The sequence below is a fragment of the Phyllobates terribilis genome, unplaced genomic scaffold, assembly GCF_046119375.1.
Source record: "Phyllobates terribilis strain yellow unplaced genomic scaffold, ASM4611937v1 Scaffold_9__5_contigs__length_417890890, whole genome shotgun sequence".
Taxonomy (NCBI): Eukaryota; Metazoa; Chordata; class Amphibia; order Anura; family Dendrobatidae; genus Phyllobates; species Phyllobates terribilis.
The window spans coordinates 299,577,767-299,601,198 of NW_027362769.1; the positions used below are offsets into that span (position 1 = coordinate 299,577,767).

General features: G+C 43.6%; 2 protein-coding genes across 3 annotated transcripts in view; one reads left to right on the top strand and one right to left on the bottom strand.

Annotated features, from left to right (window-relative positions):
• PTCD1 (pentatricopeptide repeat domain 1) overlaps window positions 1-4,731 on the bottom strand; it is a 39,864-nt gene extending 35,133 nt beyond the window's left edge. Inside the window, exon 1 of the mRNA XM_073647886.1 lies at window positions 4,575-4,731. The gene's annotated coding sequence lies outside the window, so the exon portion shown is untranslated. The remainder of the gene's footprint in view (window positions 1-4,574) is intronic.
• On the top strand, window positions 4,675-19,564 carry CPSF4 (cleavage and polyadenylation specific factor 4). 2 transcript variants are annotated; one of them, XM_073647888.1, is made up of 8 exons: window positions 4,675-4,908; window positions 7,396-7,446; window positions 7,680-7,832; window positions 10,656-10,751; window positions 10,847-10,940; window positions 14,640-14,712; window positions 15,601-15,768; window positions 18,813-19,564. In XM_073647888.1, the coding sequence occupies exons 1-8, from the start codon at window positions 4,806-4,808 to the stop codon at window positions 18,879-18,881; spliced, it is 807 nt and encodes a 268-aa protein (XP_073503989.1). In that variant the 5' UTR covers window positions 4,675-4,805; the 3' UTR covers window positions 18,882-19,564. The 2 variants fall into 2 exon arrangements, with proteins under 2 accessions (XP_073503989.1, XP_073503988.1); XM_073647887.1 differs by having other exon boundaries at window positions 15,598-15,768; window positions 18,813-19,557.
• Window positions 19,565-23,432: the final 3,868 nt, after the last annotated feature.

Consider the following 23,432-nt stretch of genomic DNA (forward strand, 5'->3'; position numbering starts at 1 on the left):
ACCCCATCACTCTCTTTCTCCGTCAAATAGCCCTTAAACAGCCTGGAGGTGTGTTTGGGGTCATTGTCCTGTTGTAAAATAAATGATGGTCCAACTAAAAAAAAAAACGGATGGGATAGCATGCCGCTGCAAGATGCTGTGGTAGCCATGCTGGTTCAGTATGCCTTCAATTTTGAATAAATCCCCAACATTGTCACCAGCAAAGCACCCCCACACCATCACACCTCCTCCTCCATGCTTCACGATGGGAACCAGGCATGTAGAGTTCATCCGTTCACCATTTCTGCGTCGCACAAAGACACGGTGGTTGGAACCAAAGATCTCAAATTTGGACTCATCAGACCAAAGCACAGATTTCCACTGGTCTAATGTCCATTCCTTGTGTTCTTTAGCCCAAACAAGTCTCTTCTGCTTGTTGCCTGTCCTTAGCAGTGGTTTCCTAGCAGCTATTTTACCATGAAGGCCTGCTGCACAAAGTCTCCTCTTAACAGTTGTTGAAGAGATGTGTCTGCTGCTAGAACTCTGTGTGGCATTGACCTGGTCTCTAATCTGAGCTGCTGTTAACCTGCGATTTCTGAGGCTGGTGACTCGGATAAACTTATCCTCAGAAGCAGAGGTGACTCTTGGTCTTCCTTTCCTGGGGCGGTCCTCATGTGAGCTAGTTTCTTTGTAGCGCATGATGGTTTTTGCAACTGCACTTGGGGACACTTTCAAAGTTTTCCCAATTTTTCTTTCTGACTGACCTTCATTTCTTAAAGTAATAATGGCCACTCATTTTTCGTTACTTAGCTGCTTTTTTCTTGCCATAATACAAATTTTAACAGTCTGTTCAGTGGGACTATCAGCTGTGTATCCACCTGACTTCTGCACAACACAACTGATGGTCCCAACCCCATTTATAAGGCAAGAAATCCCACTTATTAAACCTGACAGGGCACACCTGTGAAGTGAAAACCATTTCCGGTGACTACCTCTTGAAGCTCATCAAGAGAATGCCAAGAGTGCGCAAAGCAGTCATCAAAGCAAAAGGTGGCTACTTTGAAGAACCTAGAATATAAGACATATTTTCAGTTGTTTCACACTTTTTGATGCCTTCAGTGTGAATGTACAATTTTCAAAGTCATGAAAATACAGAAAAATCTTTAAATGAGAAGGTGTGTCCATACTTTTGGTCTGTACTGTACACATATATAGGGTTGATGATGATGTACACATATATAGGGGCGATGATAATGTACACATATGTAGGGATGATGATGCACACATATGTAGGGATGATGATGATGTACACCTATGTAGGGATGATGATGATGTACACATATGTAGGGATGATGATAATGATGTACACATATGTAGGGATAATGATGATGTACACATATGTAGGGATGATGATGATGTACACATATGTAGGGATGATGATGATGTACACATACAGTTATATGAAAAAGTTTGGGCACCCCTATTAATCTTAAGCTTAATGTTTTATAAAAATTGGTGTTTTTGCAACAGCTATTTCAGTTTGATATATGTAATAACTGTTGGACACAGTAATGTTTCTGCCTTGAAATGAGGTTTATTGTACTAACAGAAAATGTGCAATCTGCATTCAAACAAAATTTGACAGGTGCGTAAGTATGGGCACCTCACCAGAAAAGTGACATTAATATTTAGTAGATCCTCCTTTTGCAAAAATAACAGCCTCTAGTCGCTTCCTGTAGCTTTTAATGAGTTCCTGGATCCTGGATGAAGGTATTTTTGACCATTCCTCTTTACAAAACAATTCCAGTTCAGTTAAGTTTGATGGTCGCCGAGCATGGACAGCCCTCTTCATATGATCCCACAGATGTTCAATGATATTCAGGTCTGGGGACTGGGATGGCCATTCCAGAACATTGTAATTGTTCCTCTGCATGAATGCCTGAGTAGATTTGGAGCGGTGTTTTGGATCATTGTCTTGCTGAAAGATCCATCCCCTGCGTAACTTCAACTTTATCACTGATTCTGGAACATTATTGTCAAGAATCTGCAGATACTGAGTGGAATCCATGCGTCCCTCAACTTTAACAAGATTCCCGGTGCCGGCATTGGCCACACAGCCCCAAAGCATGATGGAACCTCCACCAAATTTTACTGTGGGTAGCAAGTGTTTTTCTTGGAATGCTGTGTTTTTTTGCCGCCATGCATAACGCCTTTTTGTATGACCAAACAACTCAATCTTGGTTTCATCAGTCCACAGGACCTTCTTCCAAAAAGAAATTGGCTTCTCCAAATGTGCTTTTGCATACCTCAGCCGACTCTGTTTGTGGCGTTCTTGCAGAAACGGCTTCTTTCGCATCACTCTCCCATACAGCTTCTCCTTGTGCAAACTGCGTTGTGTAGTTGACCGATGCACAGTGACACCATCTGCAGCAAGTTGATGCTGCAGCTCTCTGGAGGTGGTCTGAGGATTGTCCTTGACTGATGTCACCATTCTTCTTCTCTGCCTTTCTGATGTTTTTCTTGGCCTGCCACTTCTGGCCTTAACAAGAACTGTCCCTGTGTTCTTCCATTTCCTTACTATGTTTCTCACAGTGGAAACTGACAGGTTAAATCTCTGAGACAGCTTTTTGTATCCTTCCCCTGAACAACTATGTTGAATAATCTTTGTTTTCAGATCATTTGACAGTTGTTTTGAGGAGCCCATGATGCCACTCTTCAGAGGAGATTCAAACAGGAGAACAACTTGCAAGTGGCCACTTTAAGTACCTTTTCTCATGATTGCATACACCTGGCTATGAAGTTCAAAGCTCAATGAGGTTACAAAACCAAAAAAAGTGCTTTAGTAAGTCAGTAAAAAGTAGGTAGGAGTATTTAAAACAAGAATATGATAAGGGTGCCCATACTTATGCACCTGTCAAATTTTGTTTGAATGCAGATTGCACATTTTCTGTTAGTACAATAAACCTCATTTCAAGGCAGAAACATTACTGTGTCCAACAGTTATTACATATATCAAACTGAAATAGCTGTTGCAAAAACACCAATTTTTATAAAACATTAAGCTTAAGATTAATAGGGGTGCCCAAACTTTTTCATATAACTGTATATAGGGATGATGGTGATGTACACATATATAGGGATGATGATGATGTACACATATGTAGGGATGATGATGTACACATATGCAGGGATGATGATGATGTACACATATGTAGGGATGATGATGTACACCTATGTAGGGATGATGATGTATACATATATGGGGTGATGATGATGTATACATATATAGGGATGATGTACACATATGTAGGGATGATGATGATGATGATGTACACATATGTAGGGATGATGATGTATACATATATGGGGTGATGATGATGTACACATACATAGGGGTGTTGATGATGTATAAATATAAAGGGATGATGTATACTTATGTAGGGATGATGATGTATACATATGTAGGGATGATGATGTATACATATGTAGGGATGATGATGATGTACACATTTATAGGGGTGATGATGATGTATACATATATAGGGATGATGTACACATATGTAGGGATGATCATGTACACATATGTAGGGATGATGATGATGTACACATATGTAGGGATGATGATGATGTACACTTATGTAGGGATGATGATGATGATGTACACATATGTAGGGATGGTGATGATGTACACATATGTAGGGATGATGATGATGTATACATATGTAGGGATGATGATGTATACATATGTAGGGATGATGATGTATACATATGTAGGGATGATGATGTACACATATGTAGGGATGATGATGTATACATATATAGGGGTGATGATGATGTATACATATATAGGGGTGATGATGATGTACACATATGTAGGGGTGATGATGATGATGTATGCATATGTAGGGATGATGATGATGTATACATATGCAGGGGTGATGATGTTGTATACATATGTAGGGGTGATGATGATGTATGCATATGTAGGGATGATGATGATGTATACATATGTAGGGGTGATGATGTTGTATACATATGCAGGGGTGATGATGTATACATATGCAGGGGTGATGATGATGTACACATATGTAGGGGTGATGATGTTGTATACATATGCAGGGGTGATGATGTTGTATACATATGTAGGGGTGATGATGATGTATACATATGCAGGGGTGATGATGTTGTATACATATGTAGGGGTGATGATGTTGTATACATATGCAGGGGTGATGATGTTGTATACATATGTAGGGGTGATGATGTTGTATACATATGCAGGGGTGATGATGTTGTATACATATGCAGGGGTGATGACGTACACATATGTAGTAATCCCCATGCACAGTGCACACATACAGTATGTGGCCTCCTCCATGGCGGAGCTGTAGGTGCAGACCCGGCTGCAGGTTACAGTGCTGTGCTGCAGCTCCACGTTTAGGCTCCATTACACCCCTATGTGCCGATGTAGGGGGCTTCTATGACAGACAGTGATTTTTTTGCACTTCCTATCATTAATGCTAATACAAAACTCAATAGTCTGAGGCTGATAACAGCGAGCAATAGACTGAGATAGGAGAAACGTTGGCACCTACCTGCGGCCGCTACTGCCAGCCGTGCTCCCCGGCACACACCGCCATGTACCGGCAGCCCCTCTGTGCCATGCCGTCCTCTGTCACAGGTCACGTTACCCAGCATGCACTGCCGCGGCCCCAGCGCTTCCCTCTTCCCACAGTGCCTTGCGACAGCTCGTTCATTCTCTGCACGGGCCGGGCCGGGGCTGATGCTGGTTCCCGGTGTGTGTGCGGCCCCGCGCTCCGGTCACCATGCAGGAGCTAATCGCGTGTGTGGATCATATCCGCTTCGACCTGGAGCTGGCTGTGGAGCAGCAGCTGGGGGCGCAGCCTCTGCCCTTCCCGGGCATGGACAGTAAGTGATGGGGCATGGTGGCGGGAGCCGCACTCACCCTGCTCTCCGGCCCCGAATAACCCTGGCTCCAAACTTTGAGGGCTTCTCCCCCAATAGATCCGCCGGGTGTCCTCTACTGTGCGATGTGCCTGGGACATCTAGGGGGGGGGGACAGGGGCTACCTGTGTGCTTCATGGGGGCTACCTGTGTTCTTCATGGGGGCTACTGGCGAGTGTCGCAGGGGCTACCTGTGTTCTTCATGGGGGCTACTGGCGAGTGTCGCAGGGGCTACCTGTGTTCTTCATGGGGGCTACTGGCGAGTGTCGCAGGGGCTAGCTGTGTGCTTCATGGGGGGCTACCCGTGTGTGTCGCAGGGGCTACCTGTGTTCTTCATGGGGGCTACTGGCGAGTGTCGCAGGGGCTACCTGTGTTCTTCATGGGGGCTACCGGCGAGTGTCACAGGGGCTACCTGTGTTCTTCATGGGGGCTACTGGCGAGTGTCTCAGGGGCTAGCTGTGTGCTTCATGGGGGGCTACCCGTGTGTGTCGCAGGGGCTACCTGTGTTCTTCATGGGGGCTACTGGCGAGTGTTGCAGGGGCTAGCTGTGTGCTTCATGGGGGCTACAGGTGTGTGTCGCAGGGGCTAGCTGTGTGTCGCAGGGTCTACCGGCATGTGTCGCAGGGGCTACCGGCATGTGTCGCAGGGGCTACCTGTGTTCTTCATGGGGGCTACTGGCGAGTGTTGCAGGGGCTACCTGTGTGCGTCGCGGGGGTTACCTGTTACCTGTGTGCGGCACAGGGGCTACCTGTAGTTACCCCCGTGGGCCATGGTGTACACTGTGGAGTGGCGACTACCGGCATGTCTGTCACATCTGCCAGTATGGTGGCCACCCAGCTGTCCTGGACGCATGCGCAGCATCTGCCTGGGAACCATAACACAGGGAGGTCTGCCTGCTGAGACCCCAAAAACTGCTCGGCTCCTTCCTGTCAGGTGATGGAGCCGGGTTCTGGGCTGTGTTCACACCTGCATTTCCTCCGCTCTCAGGTTCTGTCACCATACATCACTATTATTCTGATATAATGGCAATACATTGTGGCATCTGATCAGCAGTCTCATCTGTCTCTTCTTGTGTCTTCAAAAAGGAGGGCGCTGCGGGGAACCAAAGGATCAGGTGTCGTAATTCACTGTGCCTGATTCGTCTCCCCCAACATCATCTGTCAGTGAGAGTCGGACCCTCATATGTCAGATGGTCAGAACGTTCAGCTTATTGAATCTAGTGTTTATGGAGGCCTATACCTTGGTATATAGTGTACACCAGACATATATGGTCCGGACTCCTGTATGGGCCAAGTGACCTTACAGCGGGGCGCTCACTGAGTCACCTAATGGCCTGTTCACAGAGTAGGTTGTGGGTCCTAACACCCGACACCAACACTGCCCTACACATCATGGCGGATAGTCACACTATAAGCTTTTATGAGAAGAACTCCCAGCTCGTCCTATTCTGCTCTGTGTTTGTAGATCTGATTTGGTTATTCAAATCTTGGGCTGTGGAGTCAGTAACCTCCGACTCCTCACTTTCCCGGACTCCTGACTCCACAGCCCGGCCTCACTACTGAGCTTGTACATAAAGTGCAGCCCGGCCTCACTACTGAGCGTGTGCATAAAGTGCAGCCCGGCCTCACTACTGAGCGTGTACATAAAGTGCAGCCCGGCCTCACTACTGAGCGTGTACATAAAGTGCAGCCCGGCCTCACTACTGAGCGTGTACATAAAGTGCAGCCCGGCCTCACTACTGAGCGTGTACATAAAGTGCAGCCCGGCCTCACTACTGAGCGTGTACATAAAGTGCAGCCCGGCCTCACTACTGAGCGTGTACATAAAGTGCAGCCCGGCCTCACTACTGAGCGTGTACATAAAGTGCAGCCCGGCCTCACTACTGAGCGTGTACATAAAGTGCAGCACAGATTCAGCTCAACTAAAAGCCGAGATCCTGAGATCAGGAACAGAACAGACATTTACAGGACATTTCATAACTTTCCCAAATTCTTCTGAAAACATTTACAGCACATCCTGCACTGAACTACTGTGCCCAATTTATTATATATTTTAGGAGTCAATCCATTTTATACCGACTCCACCAAAATGGAGCAGTGTATACTGCAGCTGCCTATCTAACCAGGACTTGTACTGCTGAGGACAGTGGCAGCCTATGTGCACGGAGCGATCTATCACCTCTATACAGCTCGCTCAGTGTACAGTGTATACCGCAGGTTGCCTATGTAATCAGCTTTCATGCTGCCGAGGACAGTGGCAGCCTATGTGCACGGAGCCATTACCTCTATACAGCTTGCTCAATGTGCAGTGTATTCCGCGGCCTCCTGTGTGAACAGACCCTTACTCTCCCTCGCACTGCTCCCCTATCCTGTGGTCTGCGTATGTGATTGAATAATGAGTGACGTTGATAATTTTGTGGATGATGATATTTTCTGCTTCTCTCTTTTCCAGAGTCCGGGGCGGCTGTGTGTGAATTCTTCCTGAAGTCGGCCTGCAGCAAAGGTGAATAAGTGATAATTGAGGACACTTGGACACGTCTTCTGGACACCTCTGCTCAGTAACCATACACCTTGTAGCCGGATTGCTGTATACTGTGCTGTAGACTGTGTAGCTGGAGTTTCTTCATTCTAGGCACAATGCTAGTTTGTATAGAAGTTAGAAGCACAGTACCAGTGTAATGTTGTTTCATCTTCATTGTACTCTTTGGATGTAACATCCTGTTTGTCTGACTTTAGGGGGTATGTGCCCGTTTCGGCATATTAGTGGGGAGAAGACGGTGGTCTGTAAGCACTGGTTACGAGGACTGTGTAAGAAAGGAGACCAGTGTGAGTTCCTGCATGAGTACGACATGACCAAAATGCCTGAGTGTTACTTCTACTCCAAGTTTGGTAAGTTGTGTCCCCCCTGTGTGAGCCTGCTCCTGTGTAACATGAAGCGCTGGCTATTCCCTGCAGATCCAGGGGTCTATAGGATCAGCTTTGTGTGCACCAGCCTACCCTGTATAAGAAGAGCAACCTGTGCACTGCTGACCTACCACTGTAACGGCACTGACTAATCTGTGGTCAAAGGCTGCAGTGGTGGCGTCACAGCTACAGTATGCCACCACTGCAGCCAATCACTAGGCTCAGCGGTGATTTTGTTGTACTTGGCAACAGAAATCTGAGCCAGGCGATTGGCTGCAGCAGTCACGTACTGTAGCTGTGATGTCACTACTGGAGCAGCATTGGATAATGGAAACTCAGTCTGTTATTTTAACACTGAACAAGCCTGTGGGCATAATAAGTTAATAATAAATAATAAACCAAGGTCATTATCATATTTAATCTGCAGCAACCATGAAGGTGTTTTGGATCAGAGTTTACTCAGTTTGTTAGTTTTTCCCCTGCGTGTTTCATCAGTTTTTCTCATATGCAAAGAAAACCTGATGGATGCTTCTCAAGCTTCTCTGAAATAAACCTGGGAATTGGCCGGCACTAGGATGTAACGAGCATCCAAAGCAGAGGCCGCACTCCCAGGCTGTAAATGAAGTATATTAAAATCCAATATGCCTCATCAGGCTTACAACCGAGCCGCTTCAAACCTATGGAATAATACTGTACACATAGAAATACCATATAGAGACGTTGTCATCAGTACAAGCCATAATTGCCAACTCTGACATTACGCCGATCCCAGTCTGCCCATTTTATACAGCTGTGAGGGGGGTTATAATACATCCTATTCAGGAACTTAGAGGTTGTCCAGGACTTTAACATTGATGGCCTATCCTTAGCTCCGTCATCGGAATATTGGCTGCTGCCGGGTACATCTACCCCCTATTGATTGGAATATGTGGCGGTGTGCAGTACCCGGCCGCGACCACTGTGCTGTGCAGCTGCGTAACTGAGCAGTTCTGTCCGACACCGGGAACAGCTAATCGACTGGGAGTGTTGGGTGTCACACCCCGGCCGATCAGACATTGATGACCTATCCTAAGGATAAGCCATGAATTTTAAAGTCCCGAACAACCCCTTGAACTTGCATGGAGATGTCACTTATTGGATTATAAGATACTCTTCTTGTCTCCTTGCAGTAGAAGCTTGGGGGTGGCTGCCTCTTTGCTTTGGATCACTTTGCTCGGTGGTTTGGTTAGATAACCGTGTGGCGTGCACCCTGTGTGTAAGGGTAGGGTCACACAACCACATAAAAAATTGTTCAGAGCTTCATCCACGAGCGTGGGACCATTGTTTCTCACTTGACATCCGTGTGCAATCTGTTTTTACTCAGCAGCTACTAATACTAATACAGTTACTTATATTACAGAATTGTAATGTATCTGTAAATTGCATGCTGTACTGTGGCTCCGCATGGCATCTGATTTTTTTCCTGCACCCATAGACTTAAATGGGCGAGTACCATGCAATTTACAAAAGAAACTAGTGCATGCTGCCAATTTTTTTTTTCGTCTTACAGCCCCATAGACTATATTGGGTACATGTCCTATCCGTGAAAAATACAGATGGTGTGCCAGAAGTATGCCAGTGTCTTTACGAAAAGGGCAGAAATGTTGGCCGCGGGGCCACTTTATGACTGTTATTACAGAATGATCTGATCTGCAATTCAGTAATGTGCATATAACTTTAAAAATGTAAATTGAGTTTTCAGACTTTAACCCGTTCACGCCATGGCCATTTTCAGTTTTTCCTCCCCTTCTTCCCAAAGCTATAACTTTTTTATATGTCCATCAATATAGCCATGTGAGGGCTTGTTCTTTGCGGGAAGAGTTGTACTTATGAATGACACTATTCATTCTCCCATGCAGTGTACTGGAAAATGGGGGAAAAAAATCCCAAGTGCGTTGAAATTGCAAAAAAAGTTCAATTCCACAATTGTTTTTTGGATTTTTAATTTACCTTGTTCACTATAATATTATTATTATTTATTATTATAGCGCCATTTATTCCATGGCGCTTTACATGTGAAAAAGGGGTATACATAACAAACAACAAGTACAATAATCTTGGAACAAAACAAGTCAATGACTGGTACAGGAGAGTGAGGACCCTGCCCGCGAGGGTTCACAGTCTACTATATGGTAAAAGTGACCTGGCAATATGATTCTCCAGGTCAGTACGAGTAACGTGCCAAACATCTATAGGATTTTTTTTATATTTAAGTGGTGAAAATTGGAAATTTGTAAGAAAAAAGAGATTTTGCTTTTGTCGCCATTTTCTAAGACCTGTAACAATTTCATTTTTCGGGATATGGTGCAGTGTGAGGTCTTTATTATTTGGGTGTATTTTTAATTATACCATTTTGGCGGTGTCCAAAAATTCGTAATTCTGGCTTTTTGATTTTTTTTCTCGTTACGCCGTTTACCGATCAGATTAATTTTTTTTATATTTTGATAAATTGGACATTAATGAACTCAGTGATACCAAATGTGTATTTTTTTCTGTTTTATTTTTAATGGCGTATAAGGGGTGATGTGAACTTTTGTGGGTTTTCTTTTTTTTTCACCATACTTAAAAATGCTTTACTGTATTTAATAGTCCCCTTTGGGGACTGATCGCTTGTACTATATATAGCAGTGCTTCAACAATGCTATGTGTAGAGAGAATGACGATCTCCCATGAACGCTGGCCTCGGGCTGGCTGTCACAGGAGCATTGTAATGACAGTACTGCCACATGAAGTAGATTTGCATTGCTTGAAGTCTGTCTCTGTTTGCAGGCGAGTGCAGTAACAAGGAGTGCCCGTTTTTACATATTGACCCAGAATCAAAGATAAAAGACTGTCCTTGGTATGATCGAGGCTTCTGTAAACATGGTAAGGGGCGCATAGTGAATTCTGCTCACCACACATCACTTTACTGTCTGCTGTAGATGGAGATGTCCTTGTCTAACAGCTTGCTTGTCTCGTAGGCCCTCTCTGCAGGCACCGGCATACACGGAGAGTCATTTGTGTCAACTATCTAGTAGGATTTTGTCTGGATGGTCCTGGCTGTAAATTCATGCAGTGAGTATATAATATCTCAGTATTTAGTGCTCAATATTGGTAAGTATATGGATGCTACATCGGAAAGGCTCATTACTGCAGTCAGGAGTCCACAGGTAAATCATCCGCCAGTACAGCGGGTATGTGTGTCACCAGGGTGTATACTGTTAGTGTATATGCAGTGATATCTACAAAGCAGAATCCCAGCTGGGGTCATAGTTCACACTAAATATTTATTTTTAGAACAAAGTAAAGATACTTCACTTAGCATGTTTAAGAAGTATTTTATAAAGGAGGAGTATTTAATTCTCAGTAATGAGCCCGGCGTATGGGGTGGTCCCGCCTGTGGCCGGCGTACGGGGTGCTCCCGCCTGTGGCCGGCGTACGGGGTGCTCCCTCCTGTGGCCGGCGTACGGGGTGCTCCTGCCTGTGGCCGGCGTACGGGGTGCTCCCGCCTGTGGCCGGCGTACGGGGTGCTCCCGCCTGTGGCCGGCGTACGGGGTGCTCCCGCCTGTGGCCGGCGTACGGGGTGCTCCCGCCTGTGGCCGGCGTACGGGGTGCTCCCGCCTGTGGCCGGCGTACGGGGTGCTCCCGCCTGTGGCCGGCGTACGGGGTGCTCCCGCCTGTGGCCGGCGTACGGGGTGCTCCCGCCTGTGGCCGGCGTACGGGGTGCTCCCGCCTGTGGCCGGCGTACGGGGTGCTCCCGCCTGTGGCCGGCGTACGGGGTGCTCCCGCCTGTGGCCGGCATATGAGTCTGTCATAGTTTAAGCTACATTTGCAACATGAATTGTGATGAATTTTGGTTAGGTTTCCCCCAGATAACTCCATCCAAAAGGGAAGGAAAATTGGACTAGTGTAAAAATGCCAGAAGTTGCAAACATTTGGCAACATTTCAGACAGTTTAATGAAAGTCTCTAGTGAATCGTCAGTATGTGGCTGGGTCTGTGTGTACAAAGCTATGGACTGTGGACTAACCGCAGCATATAGAGTACATCATAGGTAGGGGATCCGAACCCCTCTTATGTACGATGCTCAAAAAAATAAAGGGAACACTCAAATAACACATCCTAGATCTGAATGAATGAAATATTCTCATTGAATACTTTGTTCTGTATAAAGTTGAATGTGCTGACAACAAAATCACACAAAAATCACCACTGGAAATCAAATTTATTAACCAATGGAGGTCTGGATTTGGAGTCACCCCCAAAATTAAAGTGGAAAAACACACTACAGGCTGATCCAACTTTGATGTAATGTTCTAAAACAAGTCAAAATGAGGCTCAGTATTGTGTGTGACCTCCACGTGCCTGTATGACCTCCCTACAACGCCTGGGCATGCTCCTGATGAGGTTGCGGATGGTCTCCTGTGGGATCTCCTCCCAGACCTGGACTAAAGCATCCGCCAACTCCTGGACAGTCCGTGGTGCAACATGACGTTGGTGGATGGAGCGAGACATGATGTCCCAGATATGCTCAATGGGATTCAGGCCTGGGGAACAGGCGGGCCAGTCCATAGCTTCAATGCCTTCATTTTGCAGGAACCGCTGACACACTCCAGCCACATGAGGTCTGGCATTGTCCTGCATTAGGAGGAACCCAGGGCCAACCGCACCAGCATATGGTCGCACAAGGGGTCTGAGGATCTCATCTCGGTACCTAATGGCAGTCAGGCTACCTCTGGCGAGCACATGGAGGGCTGTGCGGCCCTCTAAAGAAATGCCACCCCACACCATTACTGACCCACTGCCAAACCGGTCATGCTGAAGGATGTTGCAGGCAGCAGATCGTTCTCCACGGCGTCTCCAGACTCGGTCACGTCTGTTACATGTGCTCAGTGTGAACCTGCTTTCATCTGTGAAGAGCACAGGGCGCCAGTGGCGACTATATAAATCTTGGTGTTCTGTGGCAAATGTCAAGCGTCCTGTGCGGTGTTGGGCTGTGAGCACAACCCCCATCTGTGGACGTCGGGCCCTCATACCACCCGCATGGAGTCGGTTTCTAACCGTTTGTGCAGACACATGCACATTTGTGGCCTGCTGGAGGTCATTTTGCAGGGCTCTGGCAGTGCTCCTCCTGTTCCTCATGCCATGTGACCTGCCATCAGCTTCTTCTACCACTGAATATCTGACACAAAAAGGGGGGACATACCATTAACAAAAAACTGCCTTATACTCATTGAATGACTGTGTGTGTGTGTGTGTGTGTGTGTGTGTGTGTGTGTGTGTGTGTGTGTGTGTGTGTGTGTGTGTGTGTGTACAATACACACATATATATTATATGCGCATGTATGTATGTGTTTGTATATGTGTTTTTTTTTTTTTAATATATATATATATATATATATATATATATATATATATATATATATATATATATATATATATATATATATATATACGTTTATATGTATCTGTGTGTGTGTGTATACAAACATACATATGGGAATGACCAGTGATTTCACTGAATAAAATGCCAGTTTTATTGACACTTTTACCACAAAAAATGGAAATGTTATATTGCAGGAGGAGCGGAGTAGATTGATATACAGTTTTGTGAGAATTGATTCATTATAACCGGTGTCTTAATAATTTAATCCTCTGCTTTCTGGGATTTTCAGTCCAGTGGGCGGTCCTACCAGTGACTGACAGCTTTCTATGTATTAGGGTTCATGTAGAGAAAGCTGTCAGTCACTGGTAGCCCCGCCCACTGGACTGAAAATCCCAGAAAGCAGAGGATTAAGACACCAGTTATACTGAATCATTTTTCACAAAACTATCAATCTCCTCCTCTCCCCTGCTCTATAACATGGTGCCTGCAGATTAGATGGCATTTTCATGGTGACAGGTTCCCTTTTTATTTTTTTTTATCCAAATTAGGGATCTGCTTTCTCTACTAAGTATCTCTTTATAAAGTAGAGAAGCTAAATGGCATGGTAGCCATGGTGGCTGGAACAGAAAAAGGCACCTGACAGATTGCTCATGTAGAATATTCCAGGAGCAGCCCACAATGCTGACATTATATTTTCTACTCTTACTTTTACCCCGAGGAGTCTACGAGTTGTATCTGTGGATTGAGACTGTAAGATCGCTGTGTCGCTCAGTGCCAGAAGCCTTCCCTTCCCTCTGTGCTAATGGATGCTCATTACTGCACGTGCCCATGAATCTGTACTGAACAATGCTTGTGTATTTTTTTACTTGAGGGTAGTTGTTCTTGTGCTCGCTCACACCACTACCAGTCTGAAGAGTGCTATCCCATTATTTATCAGATGGCTCTCGGACCAATGATATGTAATGGGGCACTGCAATTTGACTCGTAAATCAGAAGAGACTTGCCCATTCATGTGTATGGGTGCATGTAAATCATCAGACTGCACTCGGATGACATTCAAGTGCAGTCCGATTACCGTGGACTCACAGAAAGGAGAAGATCCAGAAACTTTGTTCTCATCTTCTCTTCACAGTGTGCTCCGTTTCTCACATCCAAGATTATCGGGTCACTATGCTGACATCGGATTAAACTCTGATCAGTGGCATTAGCATAACTCACCCGATTCTCCCGAATGAGAGACCCTATAGGCGTCTGACCCTCGTCTTAGTAAAAAAAATATTGTATTTGGATTGATAGGCAAGTCTGTCACATTTTGCTTCTGGTACAGGCATAGGTCACAGCTGATGTTTTTGTGTTTTACATTGTAGAATAAAATCTGTTATTTTGCAGCCCCCGCTTTGAATTGCCTATGGGAGCTACAGAACAACCTCCTCTACCTCAGCAGAACCAGAGCCAGCAAAAGGTAACAGGAGACGCTGTGACCTGGAAAATGTCATGTCACCAGCTAGTGTTTATGTATATAATATGAAGATCGGCACCAAAATATTTGTATTATGGGTGCTGGACCTCTTAGACATAAACCCCAATTATGCAAAAAAAGATAAGGAGGCAGCACTCCAGCAAGCTGTGCAAAAAAACATCACCAACCGCTAGCGAAAAGTCCACTTTGTTACCCAGCATGTTGGAGTGCTGCCTTCTTTTATATGTACAGTTGTGCTCAAAAGTTGACATACCCCGACAGAATTTTTCCTTTCTTTGCCTTGTTTCAGAGAATATGAATGATAACAAAAAAACTTTCTCTACTCCTGGTTATTGGTTGGGTGAAGCCATTTATTATCAAACTACTGTGTTTTCTCTTATTAAATCTTAATGACAACCAAAAACATCCAAATGACCGTGATCAAAAGTTCACATACCCTGGTGATTTTGGCCTGATAACATGCACAAAATTTGACACAAATGGGTTTGAATGGCTACTAAAGGTAAAATCCTCACCTATGACCTGTTTGCTTGTAATCAGTGTGTGTGCATAAAAGCTGAGTGATTTTCTGGGATCCAGACACTCTTGCATCTTTCATCCAGCCACTGACATCTGGATTGTGAGTCATGGGGAAAGCAAAAGAATTGTCAACGGATCTATGGGAAAAGGTAGTTGAACTGTATAACACAGGAAAGGGATACAAAAAGAAGGAATTTTTTTTATTATCATTCATATTCTCTGAAACAAGGCAAAGAAAGCAAAAATTCTGCCGGGGTATGTAAACTTTTGAGTCCAACTGTATATATGTGTGTGCATTTATAATAAATATGTGATATATATGACTTAATCTTCCATTCTTGCCTGCAGCAGAATAACAACCAGCCTTCACAGCGATCATCCTCCCTCATCCAGTTAACAAGCCAGAGTTCACCCATCAGTCAGCAGCGGTCTCCACAGACTATTGGGGTCATGCAATCACAGAACAATAATGTAGGAAATCGGGGGCCCAGACCCCTGGATCAGGTTACCTGTTATAAGGTAAGACACTGCATATTTCTATCACATAATTGGTATCTCTGCATTAGGAACAACCCAATCTATAAAACTGGCACATTATTTATTATATACGCGGAACAACGTAAACTTTTTTTTTTTAAATGCCAAAAATGAAATTTTTTCATCATATTGACACACAAAAAAATCTATAAAATGTCTTTTTGATTGCTTACGCAAAAAAAAAATTAGTTGCTGCAGATAAATGCATTGAGAGGTGCAATTTCTACAATGGGGTCACTTTTGGGGTTTTCTGCTGTTCTGGCATTTTAGGAGCTCCGCAAATGTCACCCACAAACTATTCTAGGGCTCCAAATGGCGCCTCTTCCTTCTCAGCCCTGACGTGTGGCCTAACAGTAATTTTTGACGACATATGGGGCATCACCGTGTTCGAGAGAAATTGCACAATAAATTATGGGCTCCAGTTTCACTTATTAACCCTTGTATAACTGACTCATTTCTGCTGTTCTGGCACCTCAGGGGCTCAGCTAATAAAGCCCACACTCAAGCAGAATCTGCGTTGTAAAAGCCAAGTAGCGCTCCTTCCCATCCCTGCCGTGTGCCCACACAGTAGTGTACAACCACATATGGGTACCGCCACATTCAGGAGAAATTGCATAACAAATGATGTGGCCCATTTTCTCCTATTAATCCTTGTGGAAATTGTAATTTTGATGCTAAATCAGTATTTTAGTGGAAAAAAAATGTAATTTTTGTTTTCACATCTAAATGTTATAAAGTTTCGTGAATCACCTATATGTTAAAAATGCTCAGTACACCCCTAGATTAATTACTTCAGGAGTCTAATTTCCAAAATGGGGTCATTTGTGGGGATTTCTGCTTTTTTGGTACCTCAAGGGCTATTCTATTCCAGATAAGTTTACATTCCAAATACCAAATGTCGCTTTTTCCCTTTCGAGCCATGCCACATACCCAAATTTTTTGATGACATGTGGGGTATTGCGGCACTCAGAAGAAAGTGTGTAACAAACTGTGCCATCCACATTTTCATGTTACCGTTTGCAAAAGTAAAAAAATTGGACTAAAACACTTTTTCGTGAGGAAAAAAAATGAACATTTGCAATATGACGACCTAATGTTATCAAATTCTGTGTACCTGTGAGTTCAAAATGCTCAATATACCCCTGGATAAAATCCTTGAGGGGTGCAGTTTCCAAAATGTTCAATATTAAGGCCCTGCAAAGTCCATTGAAATCTGAATAGGTCCCTAAAGAAACAGGTTTTGCAAATCTCTTGAAAAAATGAGAAATTGCTGCTAAATTTAACCCCTCTAACATCCTAACAGAATAAAATGGTGTTTGAAAGACTATGTAGATGTAAAGTAGACATATGGAAAATGTTATTTAATTATTTTGTACAGCATGCCTAACTGGTTTAAGGATATAAAGATTGAAAGTTTTAGAATTGTGAATTTTTCAAAACTTTTTGCCAAAATTTTAATATTTTCACAAATAAGGCTGAGTTCACATGATGCGTATTTAATGCGTTTCCGCGGCGTTTTTGCAGTTGCGGAAACGCATTAAAAACGCATTGTAGAAGGGCAGCAATGTTCCCCAATAGAAATCCGCATGTGCTGTGCCCATGATGCGGATTTTTCCGCAGCGTTTATGCTGCGCTCAAAAATCCGCAGCATGTCAATTAATTTTGCGTAAATGCGGCGTTTTCGCCGCCATTGACTTGCATTAGAACGCGCCAATTCCGCAAGACTGCATCTGTACTTGCGGTATTGGCGCATTCTAATGTGCGGATGGTACCCGGGTGTAGAGGAGAGGAGAGTCTCATCCACACCCAGGTACCATTAAAAAAGCTGTAAAACAAGAATAAAATAAAAAATAAATGTATTCTTACCTTCTGTCGGCCCGCGCACCGCTCCTGCTTGGTTCCCGGCACTTGCAGTGAGTTGTAGGACCTGCGGTGACGTCAGAGTCATGTGACGGGTCACGTGACGCTGACGTCGGCAGGTCTTTCAATTCAAAGTTGCCGGCGAGGGAGAACGGATTGAGCAGGACAGCGCGGGCCATCGGAGGTAAGTATATACACTCTCTCGGGTCACACTATATAAATCCATGCTGTTTCCATGGATTTATATAGTGTGACCTAGTTGTCAAGCACTTTCCAGGTGATGCTAAAATCGCCTGGAAAGCGCTTGTCAATCCACATGTGGAAACGCATGTGAATCCGCATGTATTCCGCAGGAAAAACGCATGTACAATCTGCATGCGTTTTTTCTGCCAGGGAGATGCAGAAATGATGCAGAAATTTTCTGCTTCATTTCTGCATCGTGTGCACATAGCCTAAATGTAAACCATATTGACCTAAAATTCACCACTAACATAAAGTACAACATGTCACGCTGAAACAATCTCCGAATCACCAGGATATATAGAAGCGTTCCAGAGTTATTACCATAGAAAGTGACACTGGTCAGATTTCAAAAATTTTGCCTAGTCATTAAGGTTCAAATTGGCTTGGTCACTAGGGGGTTAAAGGGTACCCCTGTAGATCACTCGTTAGACTGCATACAAGTGCTTGCTTCCTGCACGTATGAAATGTACAGGCCCATAGTGTCAGTATTTAAGGAAGCACTCCCGTTTAACATTTTATTGGCTGTACCTGTGTATATAGTGTAGGTGGGTAAATATAGTCACTGATCGCCGAGAAGACCCTGTGCGCAGTCCAGCCCCTGTGCGCAGTCCGGCCCCTGTGCGCCGAAATTGGCAAAAATCTTCAAATGGTGATTAAAGAAGCACCGCAAAGCGGATTTCTTCACCAAAGCTATCAATTTAATCAGTATTACAGTGCCATGTCTTTAATTTACATTGCAAAATTGTGCTGACAAGTTCTCTTTAAAACAAGGCAAAAAAACAAAGTGAAAAATGGTGCACATATCAGATTAATATTGCCAGCCCCACGTGGGGCAGTGTTTTCGAACGCCTCTCTTTAAGTGACACCATGCTCATTTTTCAGCTATAAGATCTCCATTAATGTACAACTTTTTGCCTTTGCAGTGCGGTGAGAAGGGACATTACGCCAACAGATGTACCAAGGGTCATTTGGCGTTCCTGAGCGGTCAGTGACTGAAGACCATGAGTGGAGAATCCGCTCGTATAAGTAGTGAAGGCATTTTGCTAGGTGGAAAAGGCAAAGGACCCTGGGCTTTATTTTTTTTTTTATATATATCATTTTAAAACTTCTCAAATGTCAGGGTTTTTCTCTCCTGTTTTCTAAGAAAATTTCCCTTGTTCAGTCACTTTCCAAAATTATATTTTGGCAATTCAGTTTTTTTTTTTCTATTTTTTTTCTTTTTTTTTTTAAATAAAATGTACATTTTTTTGTACTGATCTACTGCATTTATATTTGTATGAGTGCGTCCCATCACCACAGTCAGCTATGTCTAATCATGGTAAACAAACAAATTCTGTGTTTCCTTCAAAGATCGAGAAGCAAAAAAAATATCCATGAGGAAGATTTAACAAAAGTAGCATAGCGGTCATAGTGGCCAATCCAGCAGCAGCTTTCATTTAAATAAGGTTCTCTGAAAAATAAAAGCTGGAATCTGATTGGTTGCTATAGACAGCTGTTTCATTATTACATTTTTTAATGTATGAGGAGATAAGACAACAATTTATTTTAATACTAGAAGACCCAGAAACACAATTATAGCTGACACATCAACATGACAATGCGGGTGTGTGTCACGGCTAGAGAAACCACTCCAAGAAAGATGAAAACACTAAGGAAACAGAGTTTTAGGGGTTTAACAATAAAATGATAACTTTATTGAATACATACAAATTCATAAAAAGGTACAAATTGCAAACAACAGACATGTGCAAAAGGACAAGGATAAATAATATGAATAGCAGCAAGGGCGCAGGTAAGCCAGGGGGCCTATTGGGCCAGAAGTTACAAAAGTAAATAAATGGCCATAAAGAAGGGAATGAATGCAGAGAATGCTAGGTGGCTACAAAATACCCTATTAACCAAGTGATAAGGCGGATGCTAAGGGCAAAGTAGCCCACAAGTTTCTAAGTAAAGATCTGAAAGGGTATATGGCTCAAAAATAAATATCCAAGACACAGGCACAAAGGCTTACCCTGGATGGTAAAAGGACCAGTGCCGCTTCCCGACGCGCATGGAGCGTATCCGGCTTTTTCAAGGGAAACCAACATGTCTGTTGTTTACAATTTGTACCTTTTTAATGAATTTGTATGTATTCAATAAAGTTATCATATTTCATTGTTAAACCCTTAAAACTCCGTTTCCTTAATGTTTTCAAAGAACAATATACAGCTCTGGCAAAAATTAAGAGACCACTGCACAGTTTTCTAAAAATCCCTATCTCTACATGTCTGACAGCCATTCCATCCCAGTGTCAGCTGAATTCCAACCAAAGTCCACCTCATTCTACTTAATGTGCTTCTGATTAGGTGATCACCTGAACCAAATCTTATGTAACGAGGGAAAGTATAAAAACCACTGCTGTGGTCTTCACAATCCTCTTGCAATAGGACAAGCTGGATGGCAAAACAAGTGCTAGGAATAGCCCAAAAGTAATTTGAATGAAAAAATAGCTTTTAACCATGCCAAAGGAGTTGAAAAGAAGGGCTCAATTCTGGCTTTACTAGCAGAGGGATACAGTGCGCGTCATGTTGCCTCCATCCTTAAAATTTCGAAGACGGCAGTCCATTACAACAAGGTCAAGCAGCAGACATTGGGGACAACAAAGCTACAGACCGGCAGAGGGCAAAAGCGACTCTACTGACCGGGATGACAGTCATCTTATTTGAATGTCACTCAGCAACCGCAGAATGACATCAAGTGACCTACAAAAGGAATGGCAAATGGCAGCTGGGGTGAAGTGCACGGCAAGAACAGTTCGTAACAGGCTCCTAGAGGCCTCAAGTCATGTAAAGCTAGAAAAAAGCCTTTCATCAATGAGAAGCAAAGGAGAGCCAGGCTGAAGTTTGCCAAAGACCATAAGGATTGGACCATAGAGGACTGGAGTAAGGTAATCTTCTCTGATGAGTCTAGTTTTCTTGCCTCTCCTGATCATCTAATGGTTAGACGGGGAGCTGGAGAGGCATACAAGCCAGTGTCTTGCACCCACTGTGAAATTTGGTGGCGGATCGGTGATGATCTGGGGATGCTTCAGCAAGGCTGGAATTGGGCAGGTTAATCTTTGCGAAGGACGTATGAATCAAGCCGCATACAAGGTTATCCTTGAAAAACACTTGCTTCCTTCTGCTCAGTTCCCCAACTCTGAGGACTGGTTTTTCCAGCAGGACAATGCCCCATGCCACACAGCTAGGTCAATCAATGTGTGGATGAAGGAGCACCACATCAAGACCTGTCATGGCCAGCCCAATCTCCAGACCTGAACCCCATTGAAAACCTCTGGAATGTAATCTAGAGGAAGATGGATGGTCACAAGCCATCAAAGAAGAACTGCTTACATTTTTGTGCCCGGAGTGGCTTAAGGTCACCCAAAAGCAGTGTGAAAGACTGGTGGAAAGCATTGCAAGACACATGAAAGCTGTGATTAAAAATCATGGTTATTCCACCAAATATTGATTTCTGAACTCTTCCTGAGATAAAACATGAGTATTGTTGTTTCTAAATGAATAAGAACTTGTTTTCTTTGCATTATTTGAGGTCTGAAAGCACGGTTTCTTTTTTATTATTTTGGCGATTTCTCATTTGCTGCAAATAAATACAAAATGTTTAGCTTTGAATTTTGGAGACATGTTGTCAGTAGTTTATAGAATAAAACAACAATGTACATTTTACTCAAAAATATACCTATAAAGAGAAAAATCAGAGAAAATGAAAATTTTGCAGTGGTCTCTTAATTTTTGCCAGAGCTGTATGTCTGCATTTGATTTCACTAATATTACACATCAAGCGCATTCATATTGTCACAAGTAATCACTATGGAATAATTGCTTAAATAACCTTTCAGCGACCAAGCCTGTTTGGGTCTTAGCCTTAAAGGGTTTTTCTACATCTGCATTTTTTTTTCAATTCTTTATTTTTAATTTTGCAATAAAGAAGAAATACTATGCAACACAGAGACACATATCGGTTCCGTTAGTAAAGAAGACAACATCACTGCGTTACACAGTCTTAATACAGTAGATTTAACAATTTTCTTTTAACAAGCAGAGAAATAATAAACCGTTAAACAATTCAAAACAAAACATTCCCAATTATAGGAGAGTATCAATAAAGCATTAGTTTATCCCCAGAATTGAAGCAATTCTTGAGATATACCGATGTTAAGTATACATTAGAGAAATTTGCAATATCCATCCCTTATCAAACCAGTGCCCACAGGGCAGCATAACCTCAAGTCTTCTTGTGAAATTTGGCAACATATGTGAAGGGTTAACATTGTTGTACACAACACTTAACGGTGATTTGATACTCAGCTGATCACTGTGGCGCCCCCCAGACACTCATGGACTAAGATGCGATGCCCCCCGTATATTGTATCCACGGGGCCCAGATCTTCCTAAACTTCTCATGTGTCAGGGAGTCCCAACTCGTCAGTTCCTCCAACCTAAAAAGGTCTCTCATTTTACATTTCCATTCATCCAAAGTTGGTGGGGTTCGCTGCTTCCACTTAAAGGCTATCAGTTGTTTTGCAGCCCCTAACATCAGTGGGGCCAACGCATGCTTTTTAGGATGGAAGTTGTTTGCGGGAAGGGACAAAAGCACCTCTACTGCCGTCAAATCTGAAACCAGTAGTTTGAGAGAACACATAACTCCCATAACCTCAGACCAAAACTGTCGAAGGACCGGGCAGTACCAGAAGACATGGGACAAAGTACCTCGCGACCCCTCACACCTCCAGCATTGAGGAGAGCTAGTTAGCCCCAAATGATAAAGTTTATCTGGTGTGTAGTACCATCGCGAGAGCAATTTGTACGCCATTTCCTGGGACACTACACATCGTGAAAAACCATGTGAATTGAGGCATATCATTTGCTTATTTTTTGGGGAGAGGTGGATATTCAGTTCAGATTCCCAAGAGTGTAAGAATAACGGTGGGGCATTGTCTACCATGTTTGCAAGATTAGAGTACAGTTTAGAAACAATTTTCTGAACAAGATGATTGACTTTTGTTAGAATCTCAAGCCAAAGCCATTTGGTGTGGGGTTGAGGTAATTCTGTGATCAAGTTCATATAATGGGCAACATGTAGGTGTTGTAGAAAATTGAGAGGGCGTTTTCCCGCCGCCAGTGGCCAACCGTTAACACACAGAATTCTCCCCTGAAGTAAATGTGAAATGGGTTTAAGTGGTAAGGAGGACCATAGATCGTAAGGGTCTTTAAAATCCGGAGAGAAGAGGTAGGGGAGAAGTCCTATTGGTATTTTATCTAGAAAATTACAAGTTGGGGCTTGGATTGGAATCCGTGCACGTCTGGTTTGTAGAGTAGCTAGGAGAATATCTCCCAGTCCCTCTTCTACATCTGCATTTTTGTGGCATTCACTGATTGGCTGCAGTGGTCGTGTACACTGTAGTTGCTTTAGCCATTCAACAAAGACTGAGAGCTAGCAAAGGATGAGGAACACTAATGCTGATTTTACATAGAGCGAGCTGAGGGGCATAAACGGGTTTATAA

Excerpts from the sequence above, each read along its gene's own strand:
- CPSF4 (XM_073647887.1), top strand. The coding sequence starts at position 4,806 with ATGCAGGAGCTAATCGCGTGTGTGGATCATATCCGCTTCGACCTGGAG. Across the intron at positions 10,752-10,846 it reads TCGAGGCTTCTGTAAACATG|GCCCTCTCTGCAGGCACCGG; the intron begins GTAAGGGGCGCA and ends CTTGTCTCGTAG. Across the intron at positions 15,769-18,812 it reads ATCAGGTTACCTGTTATAAG|TGCGGTGAGAAGGGACATTA; the intron begins GTAAGACACTGC and ends TTGCCTTTGCAG.